Source organism: Dendropsophus ebraccatus, chromosome 3, assembly GCF_027789765.1.
Source record: "Dendropsophus ebraccatus isolate aDenEbr1 chromosome 3, aDenEbr1.pat, whole genome shotgun sequence".
NCBI lineage: Eukaryota > Metazoa > Chordata > Amphibia > Anura > Hylidae > Dendropsophus > Dendropsophus ebraccatus.
The window spans coordinates 18,049,116-18,074,751 of NC_091456.1; the positions used below are offsets into that span (position 1 = coordinate 18,049,116).

The 25,636-nt window shown below is 44.8% G+C and overlaps 1 protein-coding gene across 1 annotated transcript in view; it reads left to right on the forward strand.

Annotated features, from left to right (window-relative positions):
• MMP17 (matrix metallopeptidase 17) overlaps positions 1 to 25,365 on the forward strand; it is a 143,881-nt gene extending 118,516 nt beyond the window's left edge. Inside the window, exons 4-10 of the mRNA XM_069964026.1 lie at positions 76 to 359; positions 1,963 to 2,139; positions 5,639 to 5,738; positions 12,689 to 12,771; positions 16,898 to 17,050; positions 17,378 to 17,635; positions 24,024 to 25,365. Of these exons, the coding sequence (XP_069820127.1) occupies positions 76 to 359; positions 1,963 to 2,139; positions 5,639 to 5,738; positions 12,689 to 12,771; positions 16,898 to 17,050; positions 17,378 to 17,635; positions 24,024 to 24,340 (1,372 nt within the window). The 3' untranslated portion in view covers positions 24,341 to 25,365. The remainder of the gene's footprint in view (positions 1 to 75; positions 360 to 1,962; positions 2,140 to 5,638; positions 5,739 to 12,688; positions 12,772 to 16,897; positions 17,051 to 17,377; positions 17,636 to 24,023) is intronic.
• The last annotated feature ends 271 nt before the right edge of the window (positions 25,366 to 25,636 follow it).

Here is a 25,636-nt window from a genome sequence, read left to right on the forward strand (position 1 = left end):
ATAGCTGATCTATTACTGTTAATATAACAATTGCAATCTCTATGCCATTATACAATGTGTTTTTGCTTCTTTCAGGGTTAGAACATTCCCTAAGGAGTCATCTTTGGGTCATGACACTGTGAGGGCCCTTATGTACTATGCCCTTAAGGTGTGGAGTGACATAACACCCCTGAACTTCCATGAAGTGGCTGGAAACAATGCCGACATTCAGATCGACTTCTCCAGAGCCGACCACAATGATGGCTACCCATTTGATGGTCCAGGCGGAACTGTGGCTCATGCGTTCTTCCCCGGTGAACATCACACCTCTGGGGACACTCATTTCGATGATGAAGAGTCATGGACATTCAGATCATCAGGTACGTCAGGGTAAGAGAAACCATCAGTCCATAGTTTTGCATTTGAGCTGTAGCCATGTAGGCGGAATGGAATGGAAGGCCGTTGTCTCTTACGCCAGCCATGTACTTACATAAACAAGAACAAAGGGGAACAATCCAGGACTGGCTGAAGTAAATGCCCAGATGCCGGTCTCTTGGAGAATAAGGGACCTATTCCACGGGACAATTATCGTTCGCATAATCGTTAATAATAAACGATCCAAAAGACCTGAAATCATTCACCCATTTACATGGAACGATAATCGTTACTTATGATCGTTCTTGCGGTCGTCTTGTTGTCGCTATTGCGTTCGTCACTACTGCGAAAGACCGAACAACATCTTATTCAATGCGAACGATTTGCGAACGATAAAAATAGGTCCAGGTCTTATTAAACGATCAACGATTTCTCGTTCAGTCATTAAACGTTAACTTCTATTCAACCGAACGATTATCGTTTAGATTCGAACGACTTAGTGATAATCTGAACGATAATCGTCCCGTGGAATAGAGCCCTAAGTATCGGTCGCAGATGTGTACAATGACAGCTCAACCAGGTTTCAGGTGTAAGAGTATGTTCACACTGAGGAATCCGGGTGGATGACCCACCGCGGATTCCGCCGCTCACCCCCGGAATCTGCGGCGGGTGAACCTCTTGGATTCCTAAGTGTGAACATACCCTATGGAGCCCACCAAAGAGCCTTAAGGGAGGTATATAGGGAACCCATAGTCGGACCATCTGAGCTATTTTAGGCTAGGTTCACACTGCGTTTTTTGCAGTCCGTTTTTTTCATCCATTTTTTTTTCAAATGGATAAAAAAAGGATGTATTTGTGTGCATCCATTTCGATCCGTTTATCCATTAACTTCCAATATAAAAAAAGGTTAAAAAATAGATGAAATCGTATACCTGTTTTTAGTGTACAAAAATACAAGTCAAGAAGTCAATGGAAAAGTGTATCAAAAAGGATGCACACAAATACATCCATTTTTTCATCCATTTTTCAGCCATTTTTGTTTTCTTTAAATGGATGAAAAAACAGACTGCAAAAAAATGCAATGTGAACCCAGCCTTACACTTTTAGATGCTACATTCTACCAGTAGTCACTTTTTTGTACAAAATTAAAAATGTTGTCTTATCTTAGAGGGTAACTCCAGGGAAAAAGATAAAAAGTTATATAGATTTGTAATTTACTTCTGTTTCAAAATCTCCACTCTTCCTGTACTTATCAGCTGCTATATATCCTGCAGGAAGTGGTGTATTCTTTTCAGTCTGACACAGTGCTCTCTGCTGCCACCTCTGTCTATGTCAGGAACTGTCCAGAGCAGGAAAGGTTTTCTATGGGGATTTGCTGCTGCTCTGGGCAGTTCCTGACATGGACACAGGTGGCAGCAGAGAGCACTGTGTCAGGCTGGAAAGAATATACCACTTCCTGCAGGACATACAGCAGCTGAAAGACTGAAGATTTTTTAAAAGAAGTAAATAATACATAGGAGTTCCCCTTAAAAAAAAAAAAAAAGTAAGCCAAAAAGTTTACTAACATAAACCAAAAAGAGGCTAACATATTGCAAATCTCCCTTTCAGACATACACGGCATGGACCTGTTTGCTGTTGCAGTACATGAGTTTGGTCATGCGATTGGGTTGACTCATATTTCTGATATGGAATCTATAATGAGACCATATTATCAAGGGCCAGTGGGCGACCCCCTGAAGTATAACCTTCCTTATGATGACAAAGTCAGGATCTGGCAGCTATACGGTGAGTTGGTAGGCATGTGAATACTATAGATGAGCGAATCACTCATCTAAACCAAGAGAAGTGCTTCGTTTGATCGGCGCTCTGCTCATCATGCCTTTCAGCGATGCTCCGCTCCCTGCCGCTCCACCCCGGGGGCCTGGGGAAAAGATGGATTATTTCCTGGGAAACTGGGAGAAGTTTCTCAGGAATGGGTCCAGCTTTTCCTGGCATCTTGGGAGGAGTGGCAGGGAGCGGAGCAGCGCTGAAAGGCATGATGAGCAGAGCGCCGATCAAACGAAGCACTTCTCTTGGTTTAGATGAGTGATTCGCTCATCTCTAGTTAATACATTAGAATAACTCTTGATTTGGTTGTTTTTTTTTATTATTTCAAATCAACTGGTTTCAGAAAGTTATATAGATTTGTACAGTCATGGCCAAAAGTTTTGAGAATGACACAAATCTTATATTTTCCTATGATCTGCTGCCCTCTGGTTTTTATGTGTTTGTCAGATGTTTTTATCACATACAGAAATATAATTGTAATCATATTATGAGTAACAAAAGTTATATTGGCAGCTAGAATGAGTTAATGCAGCAAGTCAATATTTGCAGTGTTGACCCTTCTTCTTCAGGACCTCTGCAATTCTCCCCGGCTGCTCTCAATCAACTTCTGGACCAAATCCTGACTGATAGCCGTCCATTCTTGCACAATCAATGCTTGCATTTTGTCCGAATTTGTTGGTTTTTGTTTGTCCACCCGTCTCTTGATGATTGACCACAAGTTCTCAATGGGATTAAGATCTGGGGACTTTCCAGGCCATGGACCCAAAATCTCTATGTTTTGTTCCCTGAGCCAATTAGTTATCACCTTTTGCTTTATGGCAAGGTGCTCCATCATGCTGGAAAAGGCCTTGTTCATCGCCAAACTGCTCTTGGACGGTTGGGAGAAGTTGCTCTCGGAGGACATTCTGGCACCATTCTTTATTCATGGCTGTGTTTATAGGCAAGACTGTGAGAGACGATTCCCTTGGCTGAGAAGCAACCCCACACATGAATGGTTTCAGGATGCTTTACAGTTGGCATGAGACAAGACTGGTGGTAGCGCTCACCTCGTCTTCTCCGAATAAGCTGTTTTCCAGATGTCCCAAACAATCGGAAAGAGGATTCATCAGAGAAAGTGGCTTTCCCCCAGTCCTCAGCAGTCCACTCCCTGTACCTTTCCCCCAGTCCTCAGCAGTCCACTCCCTGGACCTTTTGCAGAATATCAGTCTGTCCCTGATGTTTTTTCTGGAGAGAAGTGGCTTCTTTGCTGCCCTCCTTGAGACCAGGTCTTGCTCCAAGAGTCTCCGCTTCACAGTGCATGCAGATGCACTCACACCTGCCTACTGCCATTCCTGAGCAAGCTCTGCACTGCTGGTAGCCCCATCCCGCACTTGCTGGTCTTTCTTGGGCGCCCTGGAGCCTTTTTGGCAACAATGGAACCTCTCTCCTTGAAGTTCTTGATGATGCGATAGATTGATGACTGAGGTGCAATCTTTCTAGCTGCGATACTCTTCCCTGTTAGGCCATTTTTATGCAGTGCAATGATGACTGCACGTGTTTCTTTAGAGATAACCATGGTTAACAGAAGAGAAACAATCATGCCAAGCACCAGCCTCCTTTTAAAGTGTCCAGTGGTGTCATTCTTAATCATGACAGATTGATCCCCAGCCCTGTCCTCATCAACACCCACACCTGTGTTAATGGAGCAATCACTGAAACAACGTTAGCTGGTCCTTTTAAGGCAAGGCTGCAATGATGTTGAATTGTGTTTTGGGGGATAAAGTTCATTTTCTAGGCAAATATTGACTTTGCAAGTAATTGCTGTTAAGCTGATCACTCTTTATAACATTCTGGAGTATATGCAAATTGTCATTTTAAAAACTGAAGCAGTAGACTTTGTAAAAATTAATATTTGTATCATTCTCAAAACATTTTGCCATGACTGTAGTTTACTTCTATTAAAAAATCTCCAGACTTCCAGTACTTATCAGCTGCTGTATGTCATGCATGAAGTGGTCTTTTCTTTCTATTTTAACACAGTGCTCTCTGCTGCCAACTCTGTCCATGTCAGGAACTGTCCAGAGCAGGAGCAAATCCCCCCCCCCCCCCAAACCTCTTCTGCTCTAGGCAGTTCCTGACATGGACAGAGGTGGCAGCAGAGAGCACTGTGTCAGACTGGAAAGTATACACCACTTCCTGCAGGACATACAGCAGCTGATAAATACTGGAAGACTTGAAATTTTGCTTTTTTTTTATTTTATTTTTTAGCTTTCCTTACACCTCCCTCCCAGGGTAATGTCTATCATTTGTCCTATATACAAAATGAAACAGAGGGCATCGGTTATGGAACATACATATGCTGGGGCGTAGTCACTGAGGATTTACAGTGACCGCTGTCTCTCTCCTCTCCTGTACTGCAGCGGGAGGAGAGAGAGAGTGGGGAGATGTCGCATCACAGGAGGTGATGCACCTCCTCTCGGTGTGGTTCAGGGGACACCCAGTGGAAGGGGGTGTTTGGGGGTGAGCTATGGGGTCTTTTGGGGGGCACTGGTCTGGGGTCTGCTATCGCAGGGGGGAGGGGGCAGCCGCAGACACAGACGCACTACAAGTGTCAGCAGCCTCATCCTATGTGCCATGGCATGTGCCTATGTGCTGGCACTTCTGATGGGGGTAGTTTCGGGTTTTTGGGGGGTGGGGGTCGCTGGTCTTGGGTGTGCTGTAGCGGGGGGGGGGGGGGGGCGGAAGTAGCCGCACTACAAAAGCCGGCAGCCCAGTCCTATGTGCTGTGGACGGGGCTGCTGGCACTTGTGATGGAGGTAGTTTGGGGGTCTTTAGGGGGTGGGGGTGTTCACTGGGGGCTGCTGGCAGAGGGGGAGGCAGCTGAAGGGGGGCACAGTGCCAGCATCCCCATCCTATGTACCGTGGATGGGGCTGCTGGCACTTGTGATATAGTTATTCTTACAATGTAATTTCTCCATACACTGCGCCCCCTGCTGGACACTTCATAGGAATTACAACTGATTTGTGACGTCACCGTTTTTTTTAGGAGAATTGAAGCCTGTCTGATCTACTAAATTAAGGGAAATAGCACTTTATGTGCACTTCCCATAATAAGTGTAAAATAGAAATTTGTCCAACTTTCTTTATGTAATAACATATTAAAAATACATTTTGCCTCAACTTCTCCTTTAATAAAGAAATAATCTTTACACATTTGGTGCTGCAGATCTAAAAATAATAATAATACATAAAGGAATATAAATGTGCCGCTTGGCCCTGTCACAATTTATGTGCCGCATAGAGGGTCAGCACTGGAGAACACGGATCCGGGAAATCCAATTATTATGCAGCGTTCTCGGCTCTTCAGTCATGTCTGGGTGCAGTGTATGTGAAATTAGATTTTGAGGAAGATGCTGTGTCTTGTTCTCTGTTCCAGTGTCCCAATTGGCCTCTAATCCTTCACCCTCTCTCACCCCAGGAGTCCGTGAGTCTGTGTCCCCGACGGCAAAGCCTGAAGTGTCTGGAGCCGAAGCCCATCCCTTCCTGCCCGATCTGCCGGAGAACCGTTCTACCATCCAGTAAGACCAGACAGATGGCCGTGTATTTTCTACGCAGTCAGCTGGGTTACTTTATTTTTGGCAGACTATAATTAAACTGATTTTTAATGTAAAGCACAGTTCATAGTCAGATGTAAATGTGACCCCACACACTGTATGGAAGTTTATTTCAAACAAAAAAAAAAAACTTATGTTTAAAAGGGAACTCATTTAAATAAACTGGTGTCTAAAGTTATATAGATTTATAATTTACTTTTATTTAGAAATCTACAGTCTTCCAGTACTTATCAGCTGCTGTATGTCCTGCAGGAAGTGGTGTTTTCTTTCCAGTCTGACACAATGCTCTCTGCTGCCACCTCTGTCCATGTCAGGAACTGTCCAGAGCAGTAGGAAATTTCTGTTGGAAACCTCTACTGCTCTGGACAGTTCCTGACATGGACAGAGGTGGCAGCAGAGAGCACTGTGTCAGACTGGAAATAATACACCACTTCCTGCAGGACATACAGCAGCTGATGAAGACTGGAAGACTGGAGATTTTTAAATAAAAGTAAATTACAAAACTGTATAACTTTCTGAAACCGGATAATTTGAAGGGGAAAAAATTGCTAAAGGACATGTCCAGCTTAAAAAAAATGATTTACAGTTAACATCTATAGAGTTACAGTCTGTATTATAGTGTATAGTATTATAGTTAAAGTCTGTAATCTTCAGAATAGAAATCATCCTTTCCTGTCACATATTATTGATCACTTCTGCTAGGAAAGAAAGAATACACCACTTCCTGCAGGACGTACAGCAGCTTACAAGTACTGGCAGACTGGAAATCTATATAACTTTCAGTTTAATTTTCAGACTTATGTATTTGTTTTTATGCAAATTGCAAGGTGATTCTATCATTAAACAATAGTACAGCGGTCCCTCAACTTACAATGGCCTCAGGGTCACAATATTTTCATCATACAATGGGGGAGATTTATCAAGCATGGTGTAAAGTGAGACTGGCTCAGTTGCCCCTAGCAACCAATCAGATTCCACCTTTCATTCCTCACAGACTCTTTGGAAAATGAAAGGTGGAATCTGATTGGTTACTAGGGGCAACTGAGCCAGTCTCACTTTACACCATGTTTGATAAATCTCCCCCTATGTTCCTTTATGGACCCCTAGGTGGAAGGGCTTAACCCTCCCAGAAATATAGGGTTGGACAAAAAAAATCCAACATACCTTCTCTCCCCTGGCATCATCTGTCTGTCGAGACTCGGCAGACCACCATAAAACTCAGAACCTGAACTTTGTATAAGTTAAATGGGCACCTTAAAGGGGTACTCTAACTATTTAAAGCTTTAGTGCTGTAGTGCTGGGACTACATACAAAATAATAATCTTCCTATTTTTACCTGTAGCAGCATTTTAGGGTCCCCTGTGCCACTTCTGCTCTTGCCGCCACTTCCGAGACAGTGACAACCTTCTCAGCCAATCACTGGCCACGGCGCTATTACACTCCAGTCAGTGATTGGCTGAGCGGGCTGTCACTGTCAAGACGAGTCTCAGAAGTTGTGGTAGGAGCGTTAGTAAAGGATACAAAGAGGACCCTGGGGGAGTGTGGTTAGGTAAGAATACAATGGTTATAGTTTTCTAGGCAGCCCCAGCTACAGCAAAAACTTTAATTGTCCCTTTAAAGGGGTTGTCCAGCGAAAATCTTTTTCTTTCAAATCAACAGGTGTCAGAAAATTATATAGATTTGTTATTTTTCTTCTATTTAAAAATCTCAAGTCTTCCCATACTTATCAGCTGCTGTATGTTCTGCAGGAAGTGTTGTTTCATTCATATTCAGACACAGTCCTCTCTGCTGACATCTCTGGCCGAGACAGGAACTGTCCAGAGTAGGAGAGGTTTTCTATGGGAATCCCCCTTTTCTGCTCTGGACAGTTCCTGTCTCGGCCACAGATGTCAGCAGAGAGCACTGTGTCTGAATGAAAATAAAACAACACTTCCTGCAGGACATAAAGCAGCTGATAAGTATGGGAAGACTTGAGATTTTTAAATAGAAGTCTATTACAAATCTATATAACTTTCTGACACCAGTTGATTTGAAAGAAAAGAAATTTGGCAGGAGTACCCCTTTAAGATTTGGTTTGCTTTGTACAAAGTTCACTTTATTTTTATAAAATTAGGGAATATATATATATATATATATATATATATATATATATATATATATAAGCTTGAAGTTTTATAAGCATAATACTCCGCGCTCGTCGAATACCATGGAAATAATGAACAGATACTGGCAATCTGAGTCTGCATAAGGGGTCCATTCTATCTGATTTCCTATCTATGATTACACCCCGCTGTCACAGCTGAACAAAATCATTGCCGCGCTTTTAAAGAAATGTTCCAGCTCTGTAATAAATGTCATTTTCTATATACATGGCTGTAAAGGATTTACCCTTTTCCACGTTCCCTTTTCTATTGCATATTCGCCATATTGAACGCTTTCTGATCTTTACGCAGAATGAAAAGCGGTCGGAGCACTTATGTAGTATAAAGCCGATATATTCATCTATCGGAATGATTTATCCAGCTTTTATATGGGATAATGAAGTGTCTGTCACATATCAGATAAATAGTATAAGGCTCCGGCCACAAGCTAAGTGCTAATAGACATCTCACAACTTCAGGGTGACGTCTGAAAAAAAACAGGAAAAAATATTGACAGAATAGGAGGGGCCAAAGACGGGATAAAAGACAATGGAGGGTGTCAGGAATAAAACATATCAGGAAAGACTTAAAGGGGTACTCCAGCGCTGATAAAAATAAGGTCCCTGAAGCTCCAGTTAATGTCTTCATTTTTTTCTTCACTTCCTGGTTTGGGCTTTCCCATGATGCACTTTGTCTCCTGTGATGTCTAACTGACTCTGTAGAACTGTTAGATAGCTTACAGCTTGCTTATTCAATCAGAACTGAGTAAGCTGTGTCATCTAACAAAGAGAGGCTGGCCTAACAGGGCTTAGACCCGCCTCCCTCTTAATGATGTCATTGTCACAAAATGGCTGCCACAGAACAGCCTGGGGTCAACAGCCATTAGGTAAGAATGAGTTTACTTCACTTCCTTGTGGGGGATTAAGGGGGAAAAAGATAGGGAAGGGGGGCAGATAGGTGATTGAAGCATATTACAAAGTTGTATAACTTTGTAATGTGTTTCAATTACTGGGGAAAAGCTTTTGGCTGGAGTACCCCTTTAAGGATTTGAATCTGTATAGTCTGAAGGAAAGAAGGAAAAGGTGGGACATGATTGAAACCTTTAGGTATGTTAAAGGGGTAGTTCACCCCAATTTTTGTTCTTTCAAATCAACTTGTCCCAGCAAGTGCCAAAGATTTGTAATTGATATTTATTTAAAAAAAAATCTCAACTCTTCCCGTACTTATTAGCTGCTGTTCTTTTCAGTTTGACACACTGCTCTCTGCTATCCATGTCAGGAATTGCCCTAAGCAGGAGAGGTTTTCTATGAGGATTTTTACTGCTCTGGACAGTTCCTGACATGGACAGAGGTGGCAGCAGAGAGCACTGTGTCAGACTGGAGAGAATACACCACTTCCTGCAGGACATACAGCAGCTGATTATTACTGGAAGACTAGAGATTTTTAAATAGAAGTAATTTACAAATCTGTATATCTTTGTGAAACCAATTGATTTGAAAAAAAATTGCTGGAGTCCCCCTTTAAAAGACTAAACAATGTTCAGGAGGGAACATGAACAGAAAAAGAGGACACAGTGAGAGGTTAGTTGGGGGAAAGATCAGAAGCAACGTGAGAAAATATTACTTTACTGAAAGAGTAGTAGATGCTTGGAATGTAAAGCTGCCTGGTATATACATATATCCAGGGGCGTAGCTAATGTCTCCTGGGCCCTGGTGCGAGAGGCCAACTTGGGCCCCCCCCCCCCCTCCTTTCACGACCAAGTGATGCTATTGGTGTGTGTATATATATATATATATATATATATATATATATATATATATATATATACACACCAAGACAGGTATTACCAATAACACCAGCATATTGGAAGAGAAAGTATTATCACCGTACATATTACCGCCATACTGTTACCGACAAAATCCTGTATACTGAGACCAATATTACTAGTAATACCAGTATATAGGAAGGAAACATTACTGCCACACCACAACCACTACCATCACCACCATATTGTTACTGACCAAATCCAGTATACTAAATCACCTCATCCAGTCATATAGAGGTGGCCCCAGCTCTACACAGGTTCTATACACCATATACATTACAGTGCAGTTATATCAGGTGACTCACAGGAGACGTCTTTTCTGATCAGAGTTCTTTCCTTTTCATCTTCTCCATCTGTCCTGGGCCATTATGAGAACTTCTCCGAGCCACGAATCCACAGAATCTGCCAGACAGACATATTAGTCTCCTCACTCTGGCACCATCCTCATCTATATACACACTGCACATCTGTACTGGCCCCTTTATGCCCTCACTTAGTGGGTAGCCCTGACTCTATGTGACCCCCTAATAATATATGCCCCCTCTGTGTATTCCCTCTCCCCCTATGTTGCCCCCCCAAATAGATGGCCCCTCTCCCCCATGTTGCCCTCCTTATAGATGGCCCCCTCTCCCCCCACCCTCTCTTATAGATGGCCTCCTTTCCCCCCTCCATATAGATGGCCCCCTCTACCCCCTCCCTTATAGATGGCCCCCTCTCTCCTCACCCTCCCTTATGGATGGCCCCCTCTCCCCCCACCCTCCCTTATGGATGGCCCCCTCTCCCCCCACCCTCCCTTATGGATGGCCCCCTCTCCCCCCACCCTCCCTTATGGATGGCCATCTCTCTCCCCCCCCTCCCTTATAGATGGCCCCCTCTCCCCCCACCCTCCCTTATAGATGGCCCCCTCTCCCCCCACCCTCCCTTATAGATGGTCCCCTTTCCCCCCCCCCCTTATAGATGGTCCCCTCCCCCCCTCCCTTAAAGATGGTCCCTCTTTCCCCCCACCCTCCACCCTCATAGATGGTCCCCTTTCCCCCCCCCCACCCTCATAGATGGCCCCATCTTCCCCCCCCCTCATAGATGGCCCCTCTTCCCCCCCCCACCCTCATAGATGGCTCCTCTTTCCCCCCACCCTCATAGATGGTCCCCTTTCCCCCCACCCTCCCTTATAGATGGCCCCCTCTCCCCCCACCCTCCCTTATAGATGGTCCCCTTCCCCCCCCCCCCTTATAGATGGTCCCCTTCCCCCCCCTCCCTTATAGATGGTCCCCTTCCCCCCCTCCCTTATAGATGGTCCCTCTTTCCCCCCACCCTCATAGATGGTCCCCTTTCCCCCCCACGCTCATAGATGCCCCCCTCCCTCATAGATGCCCCCTCTTCCTCCCCACCCTCATAGCTGGTCCCCTTTCCCCCCACCCTCATAGATGCCCCCCTCTTTCCCCCCACCCTCATAGATGCCCCCCCTCTTTCCCCCCACCCTCATAGATGCCCCCCTCCTACCCCCCACCCTCATAGATGCCTCCCTCTTTACCCCCACCCTCATAGATGCCCCCCTCTTCCCCCCCCCCCACCCTCATAGATGCCCCCCTCTTCCCCCCCACCCTCCAGGCTGATATAAAACAAAACAAAACTTAACTCACCTGACAACGCGCCCCCACGTTGATTCTCACTCCTCCTGGGGTGTCGCGTCTTATCCCCGGCAGCGCGTGCATCCCAGAGCTCCCTGCGCGCCAGAACCGGAAGTCAGGGCCCAAGGCACGCAGGGAGCTCTGGGATGCGCGCGCTGCCGGGGATAAGACGCGACACCCCCGGCAGCCGTGCAGCAGCCGGTGGAAGACGGAGCCGGACTCTTGTGACCGCAAGCAAAACAATGCTTGCGGTCACAAGAGTGATTGATCGGGAGGGCCCCGCGGGCCCCCCTTCGTGGCGGGCCCGGTCGCGGTGGCGACCGCCGCGACCGCGGTGGCTACGCCACTGCATATATCTATCCTAAGATAATAAGAAGGGAAATACTGAAAGGGACAACTAGATGGACCAGGGGGGCTTTTTCTGCCGACAATCTTCTTTATTCCTATGTCTAATATTCAGAATATTTTTTTTTTCTTGGGGATAAAATATTTAATAGAGCACATGTGCTGCTGCAGAACCTCTTTTAAAATAAATTGTGAACATTATAACAGTAATTTATAAAAGAGGCGCCGACAAAAAACAAAAGGTGCAACAGCAACCCACAGGTGCAAGGGCTTACCGTATATACTCCTCCCAGTGTACACATGGCAAACACCTGCTCTGTAGATATTAAAAATTAAAATATAAAAAATTTTTTTTAGAAAAGTGAGGATCTTAGCAAACTATTTGATCAAACAGAGTGTACCATGTCACCACGTTAAGGCGTCCTCGAGACATGGTCCCTACTCTAGCATTCTCACACTAGCAATGGCCTCTCCTGGGCTGAATAAGCCTACAACTGGGCAGATAGGAGCCAAATGATCTCTTTTATAGCAGCCTTGAGACATGGGTGGAGTGCAGGCCAACAGGAGGTAGCTACCCCCCCCCCCACACACACACACACACATTCAACAGAAAAAAAGGGAAATTTTGGCAGCACATCTATGACTTTGTTCACACTGCAGGTTGCACGCTGCTTGTGGCTTCAGTACAGACAAAAAAAAATTTAATATCTACAGAGCAGGTGTTTACCGTGTGTACGCTGGGAGGAGGGACACAGGAGGCTCTTATCTTCCCTGTGCATCGGGCCCTCTCCCCCCATGGGCCCCATAGCAACTGCCTTCCATGCCTCTATGGTAGCTACGCCACTGGCTGTGGTATATGAGGGCAAATGGTTCCGCCAGTTTTCTGATGTATATCATGAGTGTAGGCGAGTTTTTTGAAGTGATTGTAACCAAGGCCTCTTCCTTAAAATTAATCTATACTTTTCCTTCTATTAGGCCAAGAAAGGATGAGCCTGACCGATGTAACACGCACTTTGATGCTGTAGCGCAGATACGTGGAGAGGCGTTCTTCTTCAAAGGTAAGAAAAATTCTACACTGGCAAATACAGGGTGTATGCTGTTTATTTAAGTGAGTGTACCATCAAGTACATTGCTTTTTTTTTAACCTTAGCCGCTTGGCGCTAACGCAGGAATCCCGGTGGCGCAGTCCTTTCTGTGAAATGCACCCTGGTTTTCCTGAGCACCAACCCGACTCGGAGCACTGGGGACAAGCCCGCTGCCCCCCAGTGTGACACCACACCTCCCCTCTGTGACACGGCTCCACTGGAATCAATGGGAGTATATATATATATATATATATACTGTATATATGCATACATCATATACACACACATCACACATATATATATATATATATATATATATACTGTACCTATATATGCATACATCATGAACAGACATCACATACTGTATTTACATACTATATATATATATATATATATATATATATATATATATATATATATATCATATATATTCAGCATCCCTTCTGTTCTACTCAGCAGCATCTGCTGTGTATACGGATGTAATTTTTTTCTACACATTCCTATGAGAGTGACATTGAATGTCTCTCAATAGATAGAGAAAGTGACTTCTGGTCCGCACAGCAGATGCTATGGAATTTCGAGAGAGTCGCATAGTAACGTAGTTAATAAAGTTGAAAGAAGACAAGGGTCCATCAAGTTCAACCTAGAGAAACCCTACTGTGTTTATCCAGAAGAAGGCAAAACCCCTTATGAGGCAGATGACAATTGCCCCATCACAGAGAGAAAAATTCCTTCCTTCCAGAATAATCCCTGGATCAACGTATCACCAGAAAAGCATCCAGGCCTCCCCTGAGCTTGTTTAATGAATGGTCAAATAGTCTCGGAGCAGGATGGAATGGAGACTGAAAACTAAGTTCAAGACTTCAGTATATCAGTATAATTTATTCTACTAAATACTAAATTCCCCCAAAACTGACTGGGAGTGCTTCTTCACAGTGTAAGGGCTCAGTCTTGTCACAATATAGAGATAATACACACAGCATCATAGCACAGTAATACAGCCCACATGTCACAGTACAGAAGCATATTACAGCACATGAATAATTCATACAGTGTTGTTATAACACAGGGGTAATAAACACTGTGATAAAGCTAAATGATAATGCACACTTAGGTCACACTACAGGGACAATAAATGATGATATAGTGAGCGTATACAGTTAATTCTTTAGGTTGCAGAATGGTAATTGTTTCCTTTCAGGTCCATAGGCCAGGTCTGACTGCAGCTGCTACATCTCCTATAGTTGTGCCCCTAAGACTAGTAGAAATTCTTCTTTGCCCGGTGTTTTCAGTCCCCCATGGTCGGCCTTTTTCCTCCTTTATCATTTTGTTTTCTGTTGTTTCTTACATACCCCACCACCACCCCTTGCAGGTTGTCCCCATACTGTATACCTCCCTCCCTCCTCTGTAATTCTTCCCGCAGACTGCATAAATCCCCCTCTGTAGTAAGGCTCCCCATACGGTAGTTGTTCCCCCCATACTGTATACACCCCCCTCTGCAGATAGTCCCCATACTGTAGTTGTTCCCCCATACTGTATACATCCCCCTCTGCAGATAGTCCCCATACTGTAGTTGTTCCCCCATACTGTATACATCCCCCTCTGCAGATAGTCCCCATACTGTAGTTGTTCCCCCATACTGTATACATCCCCCTCTGCAGTAATGCTCCCCATACTGCAGTTGTTCCCCCATACTGTATACATCCCCCTCTGCAGATAGTCCCCATACTGTAGTTGTTCCCCCATACTGTATACATCCCCCTCTGCAGATAGTCCCCATACTATAGTTGTTTCCCCCATACTGTATACATCCCCCTCTGCAGTAAGGCTCCCCATACTGTAGTTGTTCCCCCATACTGTATACATCCCCCTCTGCAGATAGTCCCCATACTGTAGTTGTTCCCCCATACTGTATACATCCCCCTCTGCAGATAGTCCCCATACTGTAGTTGTTCCCCCATACTGTATATATCCCGCTCTGTAGTAAGGCTCCCAATACTGTAGTTGTTCCCCCATACTGTATACATCCCCCTCTGCAGATAGTCCCCATACTGTAGTTGTTCCCCCATACTGTATACATCCCCCTCTGCAGATAGTCCCCATACTTTATACCTCTCTCCCCCCTCTGTAGTTGGCCCATGTACCCTCTGTCCCCTTATACTAAATGCCCCCTACTTCTTCCCACTCCTGCCTCCCCTGCAGCTTGTGTAGAGCAGGTGGGGGTGCGGCGAAGCAGTCAGGGTGTGGTTGGCCGGGGTAGCTTTGGCGGTGTTGTGGCTGCTAGCTGAGTGTAGGGTCCCTTGGTCACTTGTCACGGTAGCCTAGAGTTGCGTTAGTACCCACCCCCGGTCAGACAGGCACTGCTTGGATAACCCAAGTGTAACCTGGTGTGTAGGTGCAGAATGATAGATAGAGTCCAGTAGCTAACCAGAATAACGTCCGTTTATTTAAATTATTCGGTGCAAAACAAAAAAAATAAAGCTTAGCAGTAACTGCAGGTGCAGGCAAGAGGTAGAAGTAGTAGTAACTGTAGAAATGAGAGTAGAGTGTACAGTATATGAGAGTAGAGAGTACAGATACTCGTACTCACGTAACTGACCGCCTTATGCCCTACAGTGTCTGCATACCCGTCCTATTAGGGTAGTAAGAGGTCCCTGTGCTTGATTGAGCAGAATTACCGAAACCTTTCAGAACAGCCGTGCGTTACAGCAGGATACGTAGGCGTAATCTGCAGCTTTGTCCTAGTGGGGTCAGTACCTAGCTCGGCATGGTGCCCTGTACCTTGTTGAAAGTATCCATGGCATGGACGGACAAGTGGATCCTCAAAAGACATCCTTTCCTCCTGAAGGGTCTAGCTCTGCATGGTTTCTGACTTAGGGCCCTATTCCACTGAACGATTATCGTTCAGATTATCGTTAAATCGTTCAAATCTAAACGATAATCGTTTGGTTGAAATGCAGTTAACGATTAACAACCGAACGAGAAATCGTTGATCGCTTTATAAGACCTGGACCTATTTTTATCGTTGCTCGTTCGCAAAACATTGGCAAATCGTTCGCATTGAATAAGACATTGTTCGGTCGTTCGCAATAGATACGAACGCAATAGCGAATAAATAGCGAAGAAAAAACTATCGCAATTACGATCATAAGTAACGATTATCGTTCCATGGAAATGAGTGAACACTTTCAGGTCTTTCGCAATAGCGGTCGTTTGAGATTGTTAATCGTTAACGATTATGCAAACGATAATCATCCGGTGGAATAGGGCCCTTAGGAACATGTTCTCACACTGTCTCTCTCCTCCAACTATAGACAAAAGACCCTCCCTCCAAGAACTAATGCCCCTATTCCACGGGTCGTTAGAGCAAACGAGCGCTCTCAGCGCTCGTTTGCTCCTCGTTCCCCGCTCGCTGCCGCCGCTATTCAACGCGGCTGCAGCGAGCGGGAGGGGGCGGCGGGGAGCTGCGGGGGGGGGCTGTTTGGAGGATCACTGATCGTCTGGGCAGCCCATAGGATATAGCAGCGTCTGCTGCCGACGCTCCTATTCAACGGAGCGACGGCAGCAGATCGCTGCTATATCAGTCGCTTGTTTTTCAACATGTTGAAAAACAAGCGACTGCAACGATCAGCCGACATGAACGATGTCGGCTGATCGATGCACTCTATTCTATGGGACGATTATCGTTCGTATCGGCCAATATCGGCCGAATACGGACAATAATCGTTCCGTGGAATAGGGCCTTAACTCCTTTTATAGGGGCAAACTAGCTTACTTGTGATTGGTGAGGCTGTGTAGTTCAAAGAAAAAAGAAATTGGGCAAGTAGAAAAGTGAGGGAAATCAGGCCTGCGCCTGTAAGAGGACAACAAACGTGTAAAACCAATGCTTCCTTCAGCTGTGCATAACATAAGGCATACAGAAAACACACAAGTGACATCTAGTGGTAAAAACAAACACTACAACTCTCCTTCATCCCACTGTGGGAACCTGGTATTTTCCCGCACCCCCCTGCTTTCCTCCCTTTTTTCAATTTCCCAGGACTTCTCCTTTAAGCTCAGTATGTTGCCTATTATAACTTGTGTTTATTTCTCTTTGTAGGCAAATATTTCTGGAGACTTACCCGCAATAAGCATTTAGTTTCCCTCCAGCCTGCTCAAATCCATCGATTCTGGAAAGGTTTGCCACTAAATATGGATAGTGTGGATGCAGTTTACGAGAAGACGACAGACCACAAAATTGTCTTCTTTAAAGGTATGTAAAGTGCTACCTCGAAAGGTAAAAATGAAAACATGATGATATGTAAAACCTAGACATTTGGTAAGTATGTCTCCGTGGACTGTGAATGAGGCAGTAGTGTGTAAGTATGACCACCGCTCTATTCAAATGGAGATTCTGGTCCCTCATTCATGCAATAGGTGATCAAATACATTATCATATTTATATGATGTGGCAGAGACCTATCCCTGTCTGTATGAAGTGCACAGTAATACTTGTATACTCTCTCTAAATCTCTGCTCTTTTGGGCAATACTTTATATAATGATGCAAATTTCCTTCCTCCTCTCATCACGTCTTTTAGGAGATCGGTACTGGGTTTTCAAAGATAATAATGTGGAAGAAGGATACCCCCGACCCATCACAGACTTTGGCCTGCCCCTGGGGGGTGTGGATGCCGCCTTCCCTTGGCCCCACAATGATAAGACATACTTCTTTAAGGACAGCCTCTTCTGGTGTTACAACGAGCGGGAGCATAGAATGGACGATGGCTTCCCTATACAGACCGCGCTTTGGAAAGGGATCCCTGCTACTCTGGATGATGCGATGGGATGGTCAGATGGTGAGTACAAGCATCTGTAATAGTCTATAGAAACCAAACAAAACATAGTTCTTTGCCCTCGCTGCGAATTGTTTAGCTGCACCGCTGTTCTTATATGTACTGGACTGAGCACCACCATTGCCTGATTGCACATGTCTCCTCATTGATGACACAAACAGATCTGGGATACAGCATTCTGTACTCACCTGTTTATGAAATCAGTGTCTATCTCCAGCATCCCACTCTAAGCACAATGTACTAGACTTGATAATAATGTGCATGTGCTCAGAAGTCCTTTATATTCATGAGCACCTGCTCCCCTCACCCACCGATTGACAGCTTCCGTCTAAACTGTGTATAGGAAGAAAGCTGTCAATCAACAGCATGTGGGCATTGCCTGTGGGTGTATGCATGTCTTCCAGGACTCCCTAGGGCGGTATACAACTCTTGCAGCCATGGGGAATCAAACGCTGAGCATTCGGGTTCGGATAACGTTGCCGAACCTGAACATTTTGGCGGATTTGCTCAACACTACTGACTAGCTATAGATCTGTGATTTATTTCTATTTAAAACTCTTAAGTCTTCCAGTACTTATCAGCTGCTGTATGTCCGTTCTTTTCAATCTGACAACGCTCTGTCCATGTCAGGAACTGTCCAGAGCAGCAGCAAATCCCCATAGAAAACCTATCCTGCTCTGGACAGTTCCTGACATGGACAGAGGTGGCAGCAGAGAGCACTGTGTCAGACTGGAAAGAATACACCACTTGCTTCAGGACATACAGCAGCTGATATGTACCTCTTTAATGTCCTAAATAACCCCTTTAATGTCTCCTAATGACACTTCAGTTTGGCCACTTCCTCTGAGAAGTTTAATAGATTTTGCTATATATTTCATTGTACAATCTATATTATATAAACATTCTGGTAAAGAAGCTGTTCCTTAGTGATATCCTTCTATTTTCCATTGTCTTGTGTTCCATTGTTCTCTCTCTTATCACTAATGTTCTTCCGGCCCACCAGGGCTTTATTCTCATTTCACTCATTTTATCCAAAAAAAAAAGTACTTTAATAAAAAGTTGCATATCTCTTGTTGATGCAAAAGGACATTATCCAACCATTATAAATTCTGCTGAGATTATTCTCGAGCCAATCTTCTTAGACATAGTAATTGGACTAAACATTTAAAGCGTTGCGTGACTAGAGATTATACACAGCACTAAGAAGAGCGGCACAGGGCATATAAAGACTACATTTTGTTAGTTTTATCCTTCTAATTTTCACTAATGCTCCATTGAAGTCCAGTTTGCATTGCCCGCTGACATCATTTGATAAAACTCCCTATTGTAATGGAAATTACAATGCAAGGGAGCGTCTCAGTATTGAACTATGGTAAAGTGATGAGTGAGCAGATTTAGGCTTCGTTAACATAATAAAAATGCTAAACACACATAAAAGCCATAGAAGTATGTGTTTAAAGTATACATGACTATAACGGAGCAGTTCATTACCCTCCTGCCTTGTGATAGAACCAGAGCTGTACTTACCCACTAGAGGTCCATTGCCTCGGGCGGCACTTAGAGGGGCAGCGGCATATTACAAAAACATTCATTTAGTTTTCTTTTTTCAACCCTGACTAGGCTGGGGGAAGTGGGAGAAGTGGCACAATTCCTTAGGAAGGGGTAGGGACATGGGCTCAGGGGTGCAGGTGTGGTGAGGTACAGGTATAGGGGTTGTTGTGTCAGCTCAGCCAAAGATGGTATAGTTGTGACACCAGTGCTTGTCCAGCACACAGGTATGATGTTGGTACCTGCTTTGTTGATGTGGCTGGCTGTGTTCCCCAATGGTCGGTAACCTGCCAGGTTCTAATGGGTATCTCGAGCTCTTGCCATGATAGTCCTGAGTGGCAACTGCCCCACTTGGACTATCGGTACTGCCACCCACAGTCCAGGTAAAAAATAACCCAAGGTGTACGGTTAGTGCGTATGGGTGCTGGTGCATACAAAGTATGACAGAGTCCCAGTGTTGTAAAAATAGAACAACTTTACTGTAAAGTCTTTCAGTAGTACAATATTTTTTTGTAGAATAGATAAATCTTTGATACAGACTTTAGTGCTGGAACTCGTGCTTGAGGAGGTGCTTAGAGAAGTAGAGTAGAAGAGAGGTAGTTGTAGCAGTACTTGGAGAGTTGAGTAGAAGAGAAAAGTTTAAGTAGCTCCAACCCAGTGTAGCAATGTACTCTGCCAGAACTTGAATGGAGACTTTATAGTGAGAAGTTTACTTATAGTTGTGTTTAGACTGTGTCTGTGCGATGCCCTGGCCCCTGGGGGCCACTTCCGCAGTGCTGATGTTATGAGCGGGCAATGACCGGGGCAGCTGCAGGGGTTATACTTGTCACGGTATAGGCCTGAGGGCGGCACAGCTGTAGGGCCGGTCTGTGGAATCTGTGGGTGATGATGGGCATGCGATTCTTCGCTGCACCTAGTCAGGGCACCAGTTAGTAGACACCAATGCCAGGGTTCAGTAACAGCGGTTTTATTAAAGCTAAAGTGACTTGTAGTAACGAGTTCCTCCGGTTGCAACCGGGTATATAGCAGGCTTAGACAGTTAGTGCAGGAGTGATGCTGCATAGGCTGCGGAGATACGTGTCGGATGTTGGGAGTAGTAGTATGAGAAGGAACTAGCGTTGCTGGGTGGACGAACTTGGGAGTAATACTTGCTGTGGGTACTTGTAGAGATGAGAGAGATATCCGCACGACACCCAGATGAGAGAGAAGATGACTCCGGACACTTGTATAGGCAGGCAGCCGGTTACTGGAACGCAGCAGCAGAATCAGTCACTCTTCTTATGGTGAAAAGGCTGCAGAGACACTTCTGTCCTCAGTTGCAGTGTGCACAGTTACCAGAACCAGCATGGACTAAGTGATAGAAATGAGCACAATAGGAGTAGTAGTCCTTGCGTTCTGGGACACTGCATCTGACCATCTTGTGCCCTACAGTGTTGAGTGACCCATCCTGTCATGGTACTACAAGCCCCAGCCGTGGTTATCTGGGCTTAGCTAAGTGTCCGGGGGTGTCCCAGTTACCTGCCCTCCGAGATAGAATACGTAGACCTTCTTTACTATAGCTTTGTCCTATCCAGGCTAGTTCCTCTTGTGTTCAGGATACTGCCCTGCGCTTTTCAGACGTGTGCTTAGCACTGCATAGTAGGTATAGTAGAAGTACATAAAGAACTGATTCTGTGGTGTACACCCCCGGTGTGGAGGTGGTACGGCCGGTCACTTGTAGGTGGTGAAGTGTGACGCCAGTTCTATGGTGGTTGGCCGAGACATAGCCAGGCCCAGTAATATTATGTCATGACGCCAGTGTCAGTTGGGTACACAGGTATTATGTTATTAATATTATTATTATGGTATTAATATTTTATATTAAAGGGCCGATTATACCTTGTTCCCCTGTGGACAGTGTCCTGCCAGGTTGGTGCGGGGTCCCTTGGGTACTTTACAATAAATAACCAACACCGCACTAAATAATTATCATATGGCAGTCCATCCACATCATATCGGACCCCACTCTGGCCGTTTTAACTGTGCATTGACATATAATAAGATGTGTTTAACGTACGAGAAATACCTTATACTGAAGCACTCAGATTCTTGCTCCTCGTAGTCACAAGAACATATACTCACAAAGATGCAGACTTTGCTTGTGAATTTAGCTTTTTTAATTACGCTTCTCATACAGGACATAAGAATATGCTCACTAGGCTGATATGTGCTCTCCTCTCAGTCCAAACCATCTACCCTCACGGTGGTCCGGAGTGGAATAGTGACCCATCCGGACTATTGGTACTGCTACCCACAGAAAGGGGAGATGACCCAAGGAGTGTGTGTTGACAAGGAATCACAGTGTCTCCTCGGTTAACTCAGAAATTACTTGTATGCAGCAGATCATACAGCTTTGCATTGATATAAGACGTTACACTTGATAAGACACTTGAAAGTTCAGGATCCAGATCTGTAGTGAGAGTATAGGGAGTGGTACAGTCGTGCTGAGTGGTATATAGAAGAATTAGAAGAGTAGAGAGGAGGATGTCTTGAGAGTCTTAACCCAAGTAGAACTGTGCTCTGCTGGGATGTTGGAGATAGAAATAGAAGAATACTTGAGAAGAGAGATAATAGTTGTGCTTGTGTTTTGACTCTTTGGTCTTTGCACCACCTATTGCCCTACCAGTGTCGGGGGATCTGTCCTAGTGGGTGACACAAGCCCCAGACCTTGTTACCTGGCATGAGCGGAATGCCGAGGGTTCCCTGCTTACACCCGCGCTGCAAGATAGGGTTCATAGGCTTCTAGCAACTTTGCTCTATCCAGATCAGTTCCTTGACTTGCTTTATGGATACTATCCTGCATTGTGTCTTTCCTTGTCCACAGCGTGGGTTGACATGATCTCTGACTTGTCCTCTCCAGTGGAAGCTTAACACTGTATAGTGTTGAGTGGAGTTACTTGAGAAGAAACTGTAGGTTGCACGTGCCTAGGTCTGCTTTTAGACTGCACACTGAGACTTGGGACCTTGCAGAAGGCCAGGGCCCAACTGGACCACTGTAGAGAGCGTTCTGGCTTGTTTCCTTCCTCTACAGAGTCCAGTGACAAAAGACACTAGACTTCCTCTACCCATGTGACTTCCTATCTACAGCCCCTGTAAGGTGTGCTGTGAGTGGGTGAGGAGTGCATATGTGAGAAGTAAAGAGAGAAATAATAGGATAGAAGAAGAGTGTACTCTCATTGGCTTACAGATCCATGTGACATATAAACAAACAATAACCCTTTCAATACTACAGCTGTGCAACACTGAATACACATACTAGCAATAGCGACATCTTATGGCAAAAATTGAACACTACTACATCACCACTTACACTGGAAAAAGTAGACTTTTACAAAGGGTGTAACTAATAGCAACACCCGTGGTGGGACTCCACAGTTGTCTCTAGCTGCATCTTTACACCCTTGTTTTTAGACTAGATTGACTTGCTTACATCCTCCCACACGGAGCTAACTCCTCCTTCAGGGGGTGAGTGAGTGTGGAGAGCAGGGATAGGTTGAGAGAAAGAACACCTCCTATAAGTTGGCACAGAACACATAGAATAACAGTAACACTAACCCATTACTAACTTCATCTGTGCATATAAGAACATAAGCATATAAAGGATACTGACATTTAGTGGCAAATCTGCAGACTACTTTATTATCACTTAACCTGGAGTGAGAACTTTGCAATAGGTGCTTAGGGCACTTAATAGTGGGACACTACACAGGGACTCCAGCATGCATGCAGGACAGAGAAATAAGATGCCAGCAGCACAATAAACCATTGAGCAGTAAACTATGGGCTGCTGATATCTGATGGAACATGTCCCGTTTTGCACTTGGTGATCACTTCCCCAGTGGTAAATTCTCTTGGCATCTCCATTTACTGCTTCTGAGAAAAGCAGGGCAGGGAGGAACATAGTACATATGCATTACTTACCTCTATTGTGCCTCCGCAATGCCGCTTTACATGCTCTGTCCCAGAGCCGGAACTCATTTTCCCCCGAGTTCCGGTGTTGTCAAGACTCCTTGGAAAATAGCCGACCGAGCTGATGAATTGCCTGCTCAGCCAATCAGTGACTGCAGTGGTTACCCACCCAAATCACTGATTGGCTGAGAGGGCACGTGACGTCTCTCGAGAAGGAGATCCAGGAGACTGGTGGGAGTCCCAGAGCAGTGAGACAGTGCTACAGAGGCATTTGGAGAGGTAAGTAGAGCTTGTTTATTATTTTCTTCCCTGCCTGTTGGAAAATTTATATTTTTCTCTGGACTTCTCCTTCAGCTGAAGCCAGAAAGTGCCAGAGATTTGTAATTTACTTCAATTAAAGAAACGCAAGTCTTCCAGTACTTATCAGCTGCTGCATGTGGTGTATTATTTCAAGCCTGGAGAGCAGGAGAGGTTTTTTTATGGGGATTTGCCACTGCTCTGGAAAGTTCCTGACATGGACAGAGGTGGCAGCAGAGAGCACTGTTTCAGAATGGAAAGAATACACCACATCCTGCAGGACATACAGCAGCTGATAAGTACTGGAAGACTTGAGATTTTGAAATAGAAGTACATTACAAATCTCTGGCATTTTCTTGACTAATTGATTTGAAAGAATTTTTTGGGGGTGAACTACCCCTTTAACAGTCTAAATCTAGCGTGTGTATTTTTCTGGTTGTCTGGAATCTGCATTGGTTTTGGAGGTCTGAGGAGGGTTGGAATTAATAATAATAATTAATATTGGGGGCAAATGCTGTCCATAGTGAATGGAGTCATGAGCAGAAAATACGGTCCTGCATAGAACAAATCTAGATAATAACCTTGTTTTTCTTCTTAGGTGCAACATATTTCTTCAAAGGAAAAGAGTACTGGAAAGTCCTAGATAATAAGATGGAGGCAGAACAAGGATACCCACAATCCACTGCACGGGACTGGCTAGTATGCAGTGATATGCAGTCAGATGGACCAAGTTCAGAAGGAGGTCGGACAGGTGCCCATTCCAGCCAGGGTCAGCAAGATGAAAACAGGTCGGAGAATGGTTATGAGGTCTGTTCTTGTACATCCTCAGCAGAGTCTTTCCGGACCACATTATCTACGGACATCCCATTGGTCCTGGTACACCTCTTCACAGCAGCCTTGATCCCATTCTTATGATGCACCTATTTAATGGATTCTACCATTACTTCAAAGGACTTGGAAGGGGGACGGCCAACTGTTGAGACCCTCACAGTGCTACACGGCACTACAGGCCAAACATTCCGAGAAGCTTGGAAGTAAAAGATACCAAATTCTCCATGAGAAATGAACTTTTTAAGATAACGTTCTGCAAAGTGGTGCTCAAATTATCGGAAGGTACTGAACCTAAAACAACAACTGAGAAGCTGGGCGAGGCGGGACGGGGCGGGTTTTGGTGCCTCCAGTAAGAGAAATTGATCCATGTGAAAACTCCACATTTTCACGCTGGGGTATCTAGGGCCCACCAAAGGAAATGATCCTGGGGGCCCACCAATGAAGAACCAGTGCGAAACGAGATGTCAGTCATTGTTAGTGCAGGTTCTAAAGCTGGCGGCCCACCTGAGAATTTTCCGGTCCTCCGGTGGGCCAGTCCGGCACTGTTTTCACGTTATAAGAGAAGTGTCTACACATTCTGCCAAAGTCTGTAAAAAATCAGTGCAGATACCTGTAGTAACTGACCCGAAGGAAAGAGCAAAAGATGGTGTCGCTTATATTACGTTCTTGCATCAATTTTGCTGTACACAAAAAAAAAAGACTTAAAGGGAAACTATCATCCAAATATCCAAATATTTTGTTTTTAGCCACTAATGTTAACTCCAGTAGGGTAGCGTCATCTCCATTGCCTGCAAGGATCACAGCTGCTATTGCTGAATCCCTTTGTTCGCTCTATCACAATAGCAACAGTGGCATCTGCAGTCTGTATGAATGTACCACGATTCTTCACATTAAATATTTACTGCTGTCTCCATAACGTTTGAATGATATGTCACCGAGCGATACGATAACACTAGAAGAGGTAGGATAATCCTAATCAGGAGACTGATAGTTTCCCCCCTTTAAGTTTTTTCACCAGTGTGGAGGAGTCACTTTGTCACTTCTTGCTGTTTTTTTGTTAGCAGGCCTCCTGAACAGACCCAGTAACTGAGCACTGCCACGAGTCAATTCTGTAATTCTGCTTCTTTGGTTTTCTGACAAGCAGTTGTACAATAAAGAGGCACATCTTGTTTACACCATAATGGATATAATGATTGGATTATGTTTCTGGGTTACTCAATGGGCAAGGTGCCCTATGTTACTTAAACAGGGTTATCTGGGCTTTTAAAATTGATGGGCTATCCTCAATCCTTAGTGTATACTTACCATACGTGGTGCAGGTCTCCTGTCTTCCTGCTGCTGGCTGTATCTTGAGGCTCCACCTCCTCCAACTGTCGATCA